General features: G+C 35.5%; 1 protein-coding gene across 3 annotated transcripts in view; it reads right to left on the reverse strand.

Annotated features, from left to right (window-relative positions):
- The window catches only part of CADM3 (cell adhesion molecule 3), a 465,173-nt gene that overhangs the window by 65,502 nt on the left and 382,919 nt on the right, over nt 1–16,752 (reverse strand). For all 3 annotated transcript variants that reach the window (XM_053705518.1, XM_053705514.1, XM_053705521.1), the window contains one exon: nt 596–686. In XM_053705518.1, coding sequence (XP_053561493.1) covers nt 596–686 — 91 coding nt within the window. The remainder of the gene's footprint in view (nt 1–595; nt 687–16,752) is intronic.

The raw sequence follows: 16,752 nt of genomic DNA on the forward strand, positions 1-16,752 counted from the left end.
TATATGACACACAACTAGCAATGTCTAACTGTGAAAAACTGTTAAAATGCACTGAGATACAGTAAGTGGAAGCCTTTAAGGGCTTAGAAATTAGTATATGAGCCTACCAAGGTTTAGCTTTCAACAAAGAATACCAACAGAAAAAAAGCAAATATGATGATTGGAAAGTTGTTTAAAATTGCATGCCCTATCTGAATCATGAAAGTTTAACTTTGAGTAAACAATCCCTTTAAACTAAACTTATACAGCAGTAGTATGTGTGTATGTCCTACTAAAACCTGCTAGTTCAGGATAGGTACTTCTCATAAACAACCATTGGCTTATAGGCACTTCCTCCTAATAGTCATTGGCTCACATAAGCATTTGTAGCTATCAACCAATGGAAGGGAGACATACCAAACAGCCAATAAGCCTGTGGCTGTATTAGTTTCCACTTAAATTTAAGCAGCTTTTACACATTTTTCTAGATAAAAACACAACATACTTATATCCTGCTCTCATATATGGATTATAAAAAATGTTTGAGTACAATATTCCTTTAACTAAAGATTATTATTGTGCACTGTGAAATAGATTTTTTTTTTATCATACTTACGCAGGGTTTCCATATCCATCGCACTGGAGTCTCAGTTCCTCGCCCTCTCTTGGCATATTGGGCCACGACTCGATTTTTGCAGAGGGTTTGTCTGTATAAAAAAAAATATATATATTATGAAACCAACTACACATTTCCAACCAATTTATAAAAGAAATAATAAATATGTGTTGTTTTTTTTCTTCTACAAGAGAAATTACACAAAAAAGATCTGACTAACCAAGACTTCAATTACTGTACATTAGTTCTGAGGACTTGTGTTAAGTAGAAAATGAGTTCCTAAATTAGTATCTTCTTAAAGGGACAGTCTACACCAGAATTTTTATTGTTTGAATAGATAGATAATACCTTTATTACCCATTCCCTAGTTTTGCATAACCAACACAGTTATTTAAATACACTTTTTACCTCTGTGATTACCTTGTATCAAAGCCTCTGCAAACTGCCCCTTTATTTCAGGTCTTTTGACAGACACCCATTTTACTCAATCAGAGCTGGCTCACTGGAACTCTATGTGCGTGAGCACAGTGTTATCTATATGACACATGAACTAACACCCTCTAGTGGTGAAAAACTGTCAAAATGCCCTGAGAGAAGAGGCGACCTTCAAGGGCTTAGAAATTAACATATGAACCACCTAGGTTTAGCTTTCAACTAAGAATATTAAGACAAAAAGCAAGATTGGTGATAAAAGTAAATTGGAGTTGTTTAAAATTACATTCTCTATCCGAATCTTGAAAGTTTATTTTGGACTAGACTGTCCCTTTAAATCTTGACATTTAGTTTTCTGGTAATTTTTTTTATCATGAAAACTGTTTTGGTGTGGAACCTCCAACACCTAAAATTTCTTGTTGGTTTCATTAAATTTAATGTAAAAATGTTAACACCCAGGTCTCCATTTATCAAGCTGTGGAGGCAGTTTTGGAGCCTGATATATGCTCGGTCTTGTGGTGTGATTGACAGGCCCTGCCAATTGGTTGTGCAAGTGCAGAACATTAGAATGTACAACAATACATTTGGGAAGCGGATGCACAATTTTACATTGTACTTAAGCAAATTGATTCAAAGTAACTAAACCTGTGACTCCTATTCTATAGAATCACACAAAATAGTAGAATGTAAAATAATAAATTGTCAAAAGGATAAAAAAAGAATTGCAGAGAACACATACATAATGCACATTTACCCACAATTAAGTGTGAGTCTCTATGGGCTATCATTCAGTATAAAAGACAAATCTTATTTGTAAAATTAGTAGCAGTGCAGATAGTATGCAAAAATCTCATGCTATTTGTGATACCAGATGGCAGTTATTCTTAATTCTATAGTAAATATATAACCCTTTAAAATGAACCAAGGCATGAAAAAAAAAAAATTTAAGCCGAACTACAGTCTGGAATACAAATGATATGAAGTTAGATCAGCTGATGCATACACTTTAAACTGGTAAACCATTATAAAAGTGTGCAGTGAAAACGAAGTGGCTGCTTTACATAACTGATGGGCTGTAGCATGATTTATGATTGTCCACAAGCTACCTCCTGCTTAAAGGGTATATATATATATATATATATATATATATATATATAAATACATAACAGTGGAAAGAAACGAGTAAGCACGCTCACATGTCTGAATTTAATCAAGATTTATTAGAATGAGAGATTGTAAAACAGTAGTTAATTTGTGTATTCAAGCCAAGAGAGTATAAGAGTATGACATAAAAAAGAATATATCTTGACTCAACACTGAAATGGAAGAGGGAGGAAGCTTGATCAAGTACAAACCCCAATAGATACAAGCAAATAACCTTAAATGCTTACAAATAATTACACAACAGACAAAATTAGTTTTAAAATTCCATGCTTTTTATATATATATATATATATATATATATATATATATATATATATATATATAAATCAATGTAAATATTTGCATAGAAAATTAGCACATCTAGGCAAGATTTCCCACTTGCTTTTTCCCAGAAATCAGAAATACTCAATAAACAATGTTACCAATGCACAAGAGAATACTGGGTAAGATATGCAAATTAGGTATGCAAATTCTCAGTTTTTTTGCTTCAAATACTGTTTTAACACAGCGATCCTTTTAACAGGATTATTACAGCAATCCAGAAATCACTCACTAGACAACCTGTTTCTTTCGTTTTGGAAAGCGGGGAATATTGCCTAGATGTGCTAATTTTCTATGCAAATATTTACATTGATTTAATTTTGAGACATGGAGGATTTTAATTTCAGTTTTTTATCTCCCCCATAATTTTAATGTTTTAACACAGCGATCCTTTTAACAGGATTATTGCAGCAATCCAGAAATCACTCACTAGACAACCTGTTTCTTTCGTTTTGGAACTCATCAGTAGGAGATAGATTTCTGGTTGTTGCATTGGTAAAGCTACTTGCAGGGTTAAACCAAAATTCATTAAAATTATGGGGGAGATAAAAAACTGAAATTAAAATCCTCCATGTCTCAAAATTAAATCAATGTAAATATTTCCATAGAAAATTAGCACATATAGGAAAGGTTCTCCCCCATAATTTTAATGAATTTTGGTTTACCCTGAAAGTAGCTTTACCAATGCAGCAACCAGAAATCTATCTCCTTCTGATGTGTTCCAAAAAGAACAAAACAGGCTGTCTAGTGAGTGATTTCTGGATTGCTGCAATAATCCTGTTAAAAGGATCGCTGTGTTAAAACAGTATTTGAAGCAAAAAAACTGAGAATTTGCATACCTAATTTGCATATATTACCCAGAATTCTCTTGTACATTGGTAACATTGTATATGGAGTATTTCTGGGAAAAAGCAAGTGGGTAATCTTGCCTAGATGTGCTAATATTCTATGCAAATATTTACATTGATTTAATTTTGAGACATGGAGGATTTTAATTTCAGTTTTTTATCTCCCCCATAATTTTAATGAATTTTGGTTTAACCCTGAAAGTAGCTTTACCAATGCAGCAACCAGAAATCTATCTCCTACTGATGAGTTCCAAAAATAAAGAAACAGGCTGTCTAGTGAGTGATTTCTGGATTGCTGCAATAATCCTGTTAAAAGGATCGCTGTGTTAAAACAGTATTTGAAGCAAAAAAAATGAGAATTTGCATACCTAATTTGCATATCTTACTCAGAATTCTCTTGTGCATTGGTAACATTGTATATGGAGTATTTCTTGGAAAAAAAAAAGCGGGGAATATTGCCTAGATGTGCTAATTTTCTATGCAAATATTTACATTGATTTAATTTTGAGACATGGAGGATTTTAATTTCAGTTTTTTATCTCCCCCATAATTTTAATGTTTTAACACAGCGATCCTTTTAACAGGATTATTGCAGCAATCCAGAAATCACTCACTAGACAACCTGTTTCTTTCGTTTTGGAACTCATCAGTAGGAGATAGATTTCTGGTTGCTGCATTGGTAAAGCTACTTTCAGGGTTAAACCAAAATTCATTAAAATTATGGGGGAGATAAAAAACTGAAATTAAAATCCTCCATGTCTCAAAATTAAATCAATGTAAATATTTCCATAGAAAATTAGCACATCTAGGCAAGGTTCTCCCCCATAATTTTAATGAATTTTGGTTTAACCCTGAAAGTAGCTTTACCAATGCAGCAACCAGAAATCTATCTCCTACTGATGAGTTCCAAAAAGAAAGAAACAGGCTGTCTAGTGAGTGATTTCTGGATTGCTGCAATAATCCTGTTAAAAGGAATCTTGCCTAGATGTGTTGTGGTTAAAGTAAGAAATTGGTTAATCCTAGCATTACCCCGGTAAAACTGACATGCCCGATGTAACATGATACATCTTCTCAGAATGCATTGAGTCACTGTATCAAACATATATATGATGCACTGTAATTCACACATTTTCAACTTTTACAAATAGTGTAGATGGGGAATTAAATTACATTAGGCTATCGCTTGGGTAATGTCAGGTTTACCCGGGTAATCCTAGGAACATAATATATATATATATATATATATATATATATATATATATATATATATATATATATATATAATCTGGCCATTATATGCTTCTTCCACCTCATTAGCTTGGAATACCCCCAACCTGTCCATAAGTTCTTTCCTGGGATCACCTGCAAGATGAATGTCACCAGAGAAAGACCAGGATAAACACCCTGCCCCCAGAGTAACAGAATCCTGTAACATAACACAATGAGTGAGAGGTTGACATTTTAATGTTACTCTAATATACTTTTCTTGTTCAAATTCAAATCAGCCATCAGAAAAACCTTTCATTCTATTGGCTGATTGAATTTGATCATGAAAATCAGCCAATATGAATGCAAGGGTACCTCACATTCAAAATTTAGTGTGCAACTGGTGACCGCATGAAGAGGACCTCTGTGTTGAAGATGTCAAGATGGATGAAGACCACCACCACCGCTAGGATTAAAATAAGAAGATAGGCCGCCACCGGGATGAAGAAAGACCACCATCGTGGTTTTTAGAATAGGCATAAATCTTTTTTATTTTTGGTAATTTGTTATTTTTTGTAATGTTAGTTGTATTTTTTAAGTAATGTTAGGTTGTTGTCTTTTTAAACAGTAATGGTAGTATTTTTTTTATAGTAGTAATAGTTTTTTGGGGTTTTTTAAAGGTAAGGTTAGATTTTGTTTAACTTTCACAGGTAAGTTTTTATTTTTTTAAAGGTTGTTGTTTTTGTTTTGGTAAAGCTAGGGTTAGACTATTTTGGGTTAACTTAAGGCGTGTTAGGTTAGGGGGTTTAGATGTTAGTGGGTTATTTTGCATTGGGGCGCTGGCAGTTTAGGGGTTTAATAGTGTTGTGGGGACTTTGCGATGTGGGGGCTGGTGGTTTAGGGGTAGGCTGACCATATTTCCTTTAGACAAAAACGGGACATTGAGATGTCAAAAATGCAACGGGGTTAATATTCTTTATTCATAGGAAAAAAGTAAGATTTTAACAAAAGTTAACTTTTATGACATGAATATAAACTATTGAGCCAACAATTATCCTTAGCTGAGTTGCCCAAAATCATTGTTACATGGTGGAAGAACTGAGAAAAATGTGGAAATAGTTACTTGATAATGATAACCGTTACTTATAAAGTCTGTAGAACCAGCACTGCAGCAGCGTAATAAGTAAACTGCAAAATAAAAAATAAATAAATTACCATCATAGTTTAGTTCTAAACAACATGAAAAATTACTTTTTTATATTTTGTTTTATTTTGCAGTTTACATAAGAGTCAATTGTAAGCAGTAAGAAAAGAAAAGAGTGTGAAAGGTTGAAATAGTAAGCAATTTAGTAAGCATAATTAATGACAATTAAATTGATTGACAGGCACAGACACTGGTCTTACCTTGGCCATGCACAATTCTTGCAGAACTTAGTGAGTTGATCTACTTGATCACTATGTTTGTATGTTCACACTGTGACACAAGAAGATGGCAAGAATTATCTCTCTGGTGATGGTCAGCCGCTAATTCGGATAATGGCAGAGGCAGATGATCATCACATCAGATGATGACAGATCTAGTCCGACTCCTGTCCTTACTAGGCACTAGCTAGTATTTCTAACTTCCCTTTCATGACCAGTCTATCTCCTCAGCTCAGTCTGACAGCTCACAACTGAGTACTGACCTGCTTTCACTTGCTTTCAATGATCACGATGATTTTAGTAAGTGATGTGTGTGCTAAAAAATGACACTTGCGCTAGCCGCAAGGTCTGATAACCCTCAAAACGGGAAAAAATGAATATTATTATTATTAAAGAAACAACGGGACAGGGGTAGAAACATAAAATAACGGTACTGTCCCTTTCAAAACGGGACGTATGGTCAGCCTATTTAGGGGTTAATAGTGTAGAAGCTTACTTTACGGTGAGGTGTGTTGCGGGTAGGGACTAACAGTGTAGAAGCTCACTTTGCATTGTGGTGTGTGGTGATTAAGGGGTTAATAGTGTAAATAGGTAAATTGCAATGTGGGGGGGAGGGTTAAATGTTTAGAGTGTAGTTTAATGCAACTGTTTCCTAAAAAGTTTGAGCAGTAAATGCGATTGCATTCATGCAATCGCGTTTACTTTCAATTTGTAATACAAACGCATATTACTGCTCAACACTACCCATAGAAAAATTATATCGCTCGTAATCTAGGCCTATCACTCTCTAACTATCTCTTACCAGATTTTCTTTGACATACTACTTAGGAGCAAAACCATTGACAGTTTCTCAGCACAACCGATAGCCAGAAAAAATATATTTACAAATTACATCGTGTAAACACCTAAGGGTATCCCTGAAACCCTCCCATACAAAAAAGGATGATTTTGTTTTAAACTGTTTGCTGTGTTTAAAGGGACAGTCTACCTGAAAATTATTTTCGTTTGCAAACTGCCCCCTTATCTCATTGATTGTTACAAACTTGCATTTTAGCCAATCTGTGCTGGTTCCTGCATAACTTTACAGGAGTGAGCACAAGTTTATCTATATGGCACACATGAACTGTCACTGTTTGGCTGTGAAAAGCTAACAAGATGCACTGAGATAAGAGGTGGCCTGCAGGGGCTTAGAAACAGGCAAAGATTTAGAGCTTTTGTAGTTATAAAGTATATTAATATAACAAGATTGGTTGTGCAAAGCTGGGTAATAAGCAGTAAAGACATGGTGGTATATTTAACATAGTGCGAGCGGACATGTTAAGATGTAGCGTATCATGTCCGCTGCACATCGATAAATGCCGACAGCATACACTGTCGGCATTTATCATTGCACCAGCAGTTCTTGTGAACTGCTAGTGCAATGCCGCACCCTGCAGATTTGCGGCCAATCAGCCGCTAGCAGGGGGTTTCAATCTTATTCGATTGGGTTGATTTCTGTCCACAGCCTCAGAGCTGGCGGACAAGTTATGGAGCAGCGGTCTTTAGAGCAGCGGTCATAACTTCTGTTTCCAGTGAGCCTTTATGCTCACCGGAAACAAGGGGCATCGAGCGCCATACGGAGCTTGATAAATCGGCCCTATTATCTTTTTACACAATAAAAAAAATCATGTAGACTGTCCCTTTAATGATTGGGTAATGAAGGATGCAAAGTACTAAATTAATGTACCATGGAGGAAATGGCTGCTTTTAACCAATTTCACTCTTTTCAATGTGTGAACAAGGATTGGATGTCATGATGGGAAGCCATTCTACCATGACAATTGAACATTTCAGATTAAATCTAAGGTTTAAGGAAATTGTAGAAATTGCCTTTACATGAACATCTCCCAGAAAATCTAGGATCTGAGGTACATGATGAGGATAATTACTAGTACTAGTTGACTCACAGGGCAAGGACTAACTGTTCCTTGTAAAGTGCCACTACCCTTTGTAATATTGATATTTTGGATGCATTAAATCTTACATATTCTGGAAATGATACTTAGACCATGGTATTCAAAAATGAGGGTCACAACTCACATGACATCTGAAAATGAGAACTTCCTACCTTATTCTTTGTACTGTTTATATTTTTTAACTTGTTTTAAGCTGGCATTAAAGGGACACTGTACTTCAATAGTTGTTCCCAATTACTTATTATACCAGTGGCATAATAATAAATTAAATACAAATTGTATTTTTGCAGTTGAAATTCCTGGCTTTGCTTACTGTAACAGCTTCCCATAATGGGGAGGGGATTGGCCATTATGTATAGAGATAGATATAAGATAAGGAAGTCTGCTGTTCTTGCAGGCCCAGATCATTTAAATGAACATGTTATTGAGAACCATAGATTGTGGAATTCAATAAGCAAAACCAGCTATTTCAAAACAAAAATAAACCTCAAGGAGTAATTGGTTTGCAGCATCAGGAGGGGTTTTGACCATATAGCTGCAGATCAAGTAATCTATGAAAAATCCAGTTAATGATCTACAATGTGAAAGAAATGCTGCTATGAGTTCTTCATATGCAACTAAACATTCTGCTGGCTATCCCAACCTCATTGCTGCACTCAGTCACATAGAGTGCATCATCTGTATAACCAAACATATGTTGTTCCTGTTTTGTAACTGTAAAATCCAAGCAGCGCATGGATGCAGGGAGAACAAGAAGCGAGGGTGCCCGAAGAACAAAACATGTTAAATGTTATTTAACAGAATAAGTTCCCACTTCACTTGAGTGCACACTCTAACACTAATACATTCTACAAAGTGATTTTTATTTAAATCAGTATAGTGCTGCATTTATTTATATATGTGCCAAACTGGCCTCAGCAGAGGAAATAAGATACAACACCTATAAAGGGATATGCAAAACAATATTTTGCTAATAAAATGCAGTTTGTAATCATTTGTAGTGTTTAATTAATGAGATATACTATGTCCCTTTAAGTGTAGGCATAGGGAATAAAAAAAATGTTAGGACAGAATAGAAAGGAATATGAGGTTTTACAATAACAAAAAGGAAAATTTAACAAGTGCCATTAGCAGCTCTGCATGAACTTTAATTCATGTGATAGGAGGAATAAAAGAGACTGTGGAGCTATAAATACTTACAAATAGCTCTGCACACACACACCTAAATGGCGTACTAAAACTGAGATCTCACCCAAAGAATATGAGCAATAGCTCAATCAAACTGCTTAAATTAAGAAGCTATTAAAACATTGTGACACCCTGTTGGCTGTGCTGCTCCTGTGTTGCTGTGTAGACAGTTGCTGAGAATCCAAACAGTGTGGGGATGATGTGAGAACAGGAGTCAGCTGTGATGTGTAAAGAGAGGGAACTTTCCTTTTAGAGACAACAGATCTCTTAGCAGTGGGGACAGTGAGCCTTTTTAGGGATATTCTTTTTATTTATGCATCAGAAATCTGCAAAAAAATAAACTTAGAAAAAAACTTTTTAAAATTGCCAAAAATGTGCATTGTATTTGCAGGCTTGGGACGCACCCCTTAAAAAAAACTCTTGCATGTTGTTTAACTTATTTTCTTTACATTGGTCAGGCTGATGAAACGGCAGCTTGTGCAGAGAAACACGTTGCTGTGTTTATTCATGTGTTTTTAAACATTTTAATAAATGATTTTATTATATGACCTCGCTCCACAACCCTGACCTTTTCTTTTGGGAATTGCTTGCCCATCACCCGCTAAGTACGATTGTGTGACTATCACTTAGCAAGAGGCTATCTGCACAGTATTTTTTTCTTTCTTTCTATTTTTCCTATAAAAGCTCACCAAATAAATATTGTACTCTCTCTGACTGAGAATATGTGAGGTAAAATATTTTTAAATTTAACTTGAAACTAGTGCAACTGTGTTTTTTGGCTATGGCTAATATAAAGTTAATTGGCTGATTACTACTTCCTGCAAATGCTTATTGGCTGAGAGGTACTAAAGCTCATTTTGTAGCTTAAAGGGATACTAACTCATTTTTTCTTTCATGATTCAGATAGAGCGTGCAATTTTAAGCAACTTTCTAATTTACTCCTATTATCAATTTTTCTTTGTTCTCATGTTATCTTGATTTGAAAAAGCATTAATAAAAGGTTAGGAGCCGGCCCATTTGTTAGTTCAGCACCTTGGTAGAGCTGCTGATTGGTTTGCTACATTTAGCCACAAATCAGCAAGTGCTACCCATGTGCTGAACAAAAAATGGTCTGGCTCTAAAGCTTACAGTATTGCTTTTTCAAATCAAGATAGCAAGAGAATAAAGAAAAATTGATAATAGGAGTAAATTAGAAAGGTGCTTAAAATCTCATGCTCTATCTGAATCATGAAATAAAAAAATTGGGTTTAGTATCCCTTTAACTGGTAGTACACAGCTGGATATTTGTTTCAACTTTTTCCTCAAATGTTTTCAATAGGAAAACAAAGCTCCATCTTCAAAGCTATTTCAAGTCCATAATAGAAAAACATAGCGCGCAATGTCTCTTTAAGTAATAAATTATCACTTCCCTTCTCTAACATACTTCAGTTAAAGCAACAAAGAGAGGTTCCATAAACGCTTTATATTTTAGTTCTCCTCTATACTTTTTTTTTTCTATAATATCCGTTTATGTTTTAGATATTAATCCTAAATGTAATTTTATCTTACTGCACATAAACTATATCTCCTATATTGTTACTGATAAAATAAGATTGTATTGCTTTGTGTTATATACACATGCAATATTAATCTTGGTTTGATTCATCCTATTACATAGTAGTCTGATAATAAACGTTCCAACCAATCCATTCTCTGGCAGGCTTTAGCTTACAACTCTCCAGTGCTTTATGAAGCACAGAAATAAGAGCCATGGATAACGTACCCAGATCCTTAACACCTCGGAACAAATACATAAATCTCACAGTGACAAAGTGGCTTGGAATAAGACAGAGAAGACACACGACCAAATAAAGCTGATTTTATCATGCAGGGTAGCTAGAAGCTGGCACGCTCAGGAAAATGAGAGAATATACAGTATAGCTCAAGGGTATGGCTGATTTGTGGAAAAATCCAGTCTTGGATAAGGAGAAAGGGTAAGACTAGGGCATGCATGTGCATGACATGCAGTTTTTGATTGGCATTCATCAGTCTAAGGGGGATAGTGCATGCATCATTTAAAAGCTTTACATCACAGAATAGTTGCAGAGAAGCAAGAGAGATGCAAGAATGAGGTCTGCTAGAATGATATGGAAAGGGTTAATGCTTACTTTACGCACAAGAAAAAAACGCTGGAGTATACGTATAGGCAAAAGAGGTAATACATGCTTTGTTTAACCTCTAGGAAATCTAACAGGAGATGGAACATGTTGAGTGTAGACACGAAAAAAAACAAATAATTGCAAAGACAGGATCAGAGGAAATAGGAGATTTTATAATAACTAAGAGGAAAATTTAACAAGGGAGATTAGCAGCTGTGCTGACACATTCATTCATTTGATAGGAGGAATAAAAGAGACTGCAGGACGTATTAATACTTACAGATAGCTCCGAGTTCAACACATACATAAAGATTGCAAGTATAAAACCTACACAGTATCTAAAGATTAGCTATAGTATCCATCTAAAATATCCATCTTTATGTCTGTGTCTTTGTCTGTCTCATAATTAGCACTATTGGGTTAAACACAAACTATTGTTTCCTTTTCAGTGTTGACACAATCACAGTCAGACATTTTCATTGTTTATTTACAGCTCTTTTTTCATTATCAGTTTTGCAAATAAATTTCCTTATACTTAACATGTATCAGTCCTGTTTGTGACAATTTCAGAGACATTTTTTCATTTATCAAATTCCAAATCTAAAAAGACTTGATTAGACCCCAGACAACAGGTACCCAAAAACGTTTAGAGATGCAATACTAGTTTTGTGCATGATATATTGGATGACATTAGAAAGCATTGTTACCAAACAGATACAATTGTTACCTAGTCAATCAATTAAGTTTAAAAAAATGAAGCACTTTTATAATACTAAAAATTAGTGCACTCAATAACCAACAAACCCTCATACCCACTAGACTGTTAAAGCCCCTTTTCAAATCCCCTAGAGAGACACATTTATATATGGCTTTATAGCACAGCAGGTTAATTGCATACATTGCTTATTAGCATCAATACACACTATTAAAAGGGTTCAATTAACATACAAGCCCTTTAACCTGTGATATAATCACTAAACACCGCAAATCTCTATTATGTCTGTCATTAATAGTGCACATTTACAGGTAGTTTTTGGTTTCTGCATCATTAATCAGGAGATTAACCGAGAAGATAACGATTCTGTGTTATTTAGGCATTAGTATTTTGTGTTTGTAATCACTGGAAAAACACAATGACAATACCGTTCTTCTAACTGGCAAGTTCTTCGCCCACCTCTTTGTTCAAAAGCATCTTATTGCAAAAATGTTTAACTATACCTGGATGTTTAACTCCTGCAAACAGATTAGACATATAGTTTAAATGAGCTCTGCTGCAGCTAATACACAGGTACATTACAAGTTTTGCATTCATGTTTTAACGCTGAAAAAATTGTAATTTCAGCGTTAAAACAGCAACGCAGCCATTACGAGTCTTGTTGGTAAAGCTGTACCGCAAGCTTTTTAGCACTTTTTCATGGGATTCCAATAGCGCAGCCATCATGAGTTTTGCGGTGAGGCTAAAAAACTTGCGTTCCAGCCTATACTGACACGATCCGTACTGCCATCTGAGAGCAGCAGTTATGAGTTTTACGCTACAAAACTGTTACATAAAACTCATAACTAAAGTGTTACAAAGTACACTAACACCCATAAACTACCTATTAACCCCTAAACCGAGGCCCTCCCGCATCGCAAACACTATATTAAAGTTATTAACCCCAAATCTGCCGCTCCCGACATCGCCGCCACTGATAAAATGTATTAACCCCTATTCCGCCGCTCCCCGATATCGTCGCCACTATACTAAAGTTATTAACCCCTATACCCCAACATCGCCCACACTATAATAAATATATTAACCCGTATTCCACCGCTCCCCAACATCAGTACCACTTAATAAACATATTAATCCCTAAACCGACAGCCCCCCCCACATCGGCAAAAACTAAATTAAATTATTAACCCCTAAACCTAACAACCCCCTAACTTTAAATTAAAATTACAAGATCCCTATCTTAAAATAAATAAAAACTTACCTGTGACATTAAAAAAACTAAGTTTAAACTATAAATTAAACTAACATTACTATTAGACTAAAATTAAAAAAAAAACCTATCAATTAAATTAATTAAATTACACATTAAAAAATCCAAACCCTACTAAAAATATTAAATCTACAGTTACAAAAAATAACAAACACTACATTACGAAAAATAAACAAAATGATCCAAAATAAAAAATTACACCTATCTAATAGCCCTATCAAAATAAAAAAGGCCCCCCAAAATAAAAACAACCCCAGCCTACAATAAACTACCAATAGCCCTTTTATAGGCCTTTTGTAGGGCATTGCCCTAAAGATATCTGCTATTTCTCCTGAAAAAAATACAAAGACCCCCCAACAGTAAAACCCACCACCCAACCAAGCCCCCAAAATAAAAAACCTAGCTCTAACTCTAACAAAAACCTAATATACCCATTGCCCTTAAAAGGGCATTCAGCTTTTTTTCTTGCCTTTAAAAGGACAATCAGCTCTTTTAATAAATGCCCAAACCCTAATCTAAAAAAAAACCCACCCCAAAAAATCTTAAAAAAACCTAACACTAACCCCTCTTTAGGTACTCACAGTTGCTGAAGTCCCGCTTGAACGATCTTCATCCCGGCAGCTCCATCTTCATTCAGGTGGCTCCATCTTCATCCATCGTAGTACCGGCATCTTCTTCATCCCTGCGAAGGCGGAGCGATCGATGCGTGGAAATCCAGGCGAAAGTCCAAGGCGGAGTTCCATGCAAAGGTCCAAGGTGGAGGTCCATCGTCCAGACGGAGTTCCATCGATCCGACATGGAGGTCCTCTTCATGCGATCGTCCGCCGCACACTGAGGATTCAAATGCAATGTACCCCTTTTATACTGGGGGTAGCATCGCAATCCTATTGGCTGAAAAATTTAAATCAGCCAATAGGAATTAGGGCTGCTAAAATCCTATTGGCTGTTCAATTCAGCCAATAGGATTTAAGCAACTCTCATTACTATTGGCTAATTCGAATCAGCCAATAGGAATGTGAGCTGCTTAAATTCTATTGGCTGATTTGAACAGACAATAAGATTTTAGCAGCCTTAATTCCTATTGTCTGATTTAAATTTTTCAGCAAATAGGAATGCAATGGTACCCCCAGTATTAAAGGGGTATCTTGCATTTGAATCCTCAGTGTGCGTCAGACGATTGCATGAAGAGGACCTCCACGTCGGATCGATGGACCTCCGCCTGGACCTCCGCATTGGACCTTCGCAATTTTGGATAATTCATTTGTTATTTTGTGTAATGTTTTTTTTTTCGTTTTGGGTATTTTTTTTTTTTTAGAATAGCCATTTTTTATTTTTAATGGGCAGCAAAAGAGCTGAATGCCCTTTAAGGGCAATGCCCATACAAATGCCCTTTTCAGGACAATGGGTAGGTTTTACTTTATTTTTATTTTGTGGGTTTGGGGGGGTGGGGGTTTGTATACTATTGGGGGGGGGTTAGAAAAAGAGCTGATTTCTTTAGGGCAATGCCCTACAAAAGGCCCTTTTAAGGGCCCTTGGTAGTTTATTATAGATTATTGTTTTTTTATTTTGTTTTTTTTTTTTTAAACAGGGTATTAGAATTGGAATACTTTTATATGTTTTGGATAATTTTGTTTGTTATTTTTTGTAATGGTAGTTTTTTTCTTTTTTGTAATTTTAGTGTTTTTTATTTTTTGTAATGTTAGGTTTTAGTGTAAGGCAGCTTAGGTTTTTTTTCACAGGTAAGTTTGTAATTATTTTAACTAGGTAGTTAGTAAATAGCTAATAACTATTTACTAACTAGTCTACCAAGTTAAAATAAATACAAACTTACCTGTGAAATAAAAATAAAACCTAAGCTAGCTACAATATAACTAATAGTTATATTGTAGCTAGCTTAGGTTTTATTTCACAGGTAAGTATGTATTTCATTTAAATAGGTATTATTTAGTTAATAATTGTAACTTTAATTTAGCTCTATTTTAATAATGTTAAAGTTAGGTGGTGTTAGGGTTAGGGTTAGGTTTAGGGTTACGGTTAGGGTTAGGTTTAGGGTTAAGTTTAGGGGTTAATATAGTTTAATTTAGGTTGTTGCGATGTGGGGGGAATGGCAGTTTAGGGGTTAATAGGTTTATTTAGGGGTAGTCATGTGGGAGGCCAAAGGTTTAGGGGTCAATAACTTTATTTAGTGGCAAAGATTTCGGGAGTGGCAGAATAGGGGTTAATATCTTTATTATAGTGTGGGCTATGTTGGGATCCAGGGGAATAGGGGTTAATAACTTTAGTATAGTGGTGGCGATATTGGGAGCGGCAGATTAGGGGTTAATAGATTTATTTAGATGGCGGCGATATCGGGAGTGGCAGATTAGGGGTTAATAACATTATGTAGGTGTCGGCGATGTCGGGGGCAGCAGATTAGGAGTTAATAGCTTTATTTATGTGTCAGCTTTGTCAGGGGCAGCAGATTAGGGGTGTTTAGACGTGGGGTTTATGTAAGGGTGTTAGGTTTAAATGTAACAATTTTTTTCCCCATAGACATCAATGGGGCTGCGTTACGGAGCTTTTCATTCCGCGCTTCAGGTGTTAGGTTTTTTTCTAACACGCTCTCTCCATTGATGTCTGTGGGGAAAGCGTGCACGAGCACGTCAAATCAGCGCTTGTATTTTGTGCGGTATGGAGCTCAACACAACCATATCGCACGCACAAGCTGGCTTTTCAAAAACTCGTAATGGCAGCGCTAAGGAGGGTGAAATAACGCAACTTTTGTTGCGTTCGTTAAGTACCCTCTATAGCGCAAAACTTGTAATCTAGGTGACACTGTTGGTCCGGAGCTAATTTCTGCGCTCAGTGTTGCCAAGCTGAACATTATTTAATTATCTTGTTGGCTCTTTGCAGTGGTTAAACAAATAGGTATAGGCTAGCAATAGTGCAGTAAGTAAACACTTTATATCCCGATACTATTTGCACAATTTGGCCAAAAAAAAAAAAAAACACAAATGTTCCATTTTAAAAGTATAGTGTGAGTTTTTACAAATGGCTTTTGTCGCTCACTGTGTATTTGTTTGCTCATTTACAGATAGGACATTCTTATACTATTCAGCAATGTCTACTTATTTTTCTACATTTGGGTTTACGTGACCAGGCATCTATCACACTGGCAATTCAGCATAAGACTGTTTACCATTTAGAAGTGAAACGTGACCAATATAAATTCAACTTATAATTAGACCTAAAGTTTCTCAGATTTGCCTGCATTAAAGGGACATTTTACTCAAGTGCTAAATCTCATTAAAGGGACGCAGCATATTCATAAAAACCTGACTTAGAAAATATCACATGGACAGCTCCATATAACGATGGAAGATGTTTTACCTCAACATTTCCTCAGTACCAACATCCCATTGAAAATGACTTTAAGTATCCAGTCAGTATGCTTGTCCCATGTCTCTTAGAGGCCAATATAATGCCAAACACATCCCACTTCCCCAAGATTTTACATTA

The sequence above is a fragment of the Bombina bombina genome, chromosome 1 (genome assembly GCF_027579735.1).
Source record: "Bombina bombina isolate aBomBom1 chromosome 1, aBomBom1.pri, whole genome shotgun sequence".
NCBI classification, from domain to species: Eukaryota; Metazoa; Chordata; class Amphibia; order Anura; family Bombinatoridae; genus Bombina; species Bombina bombina.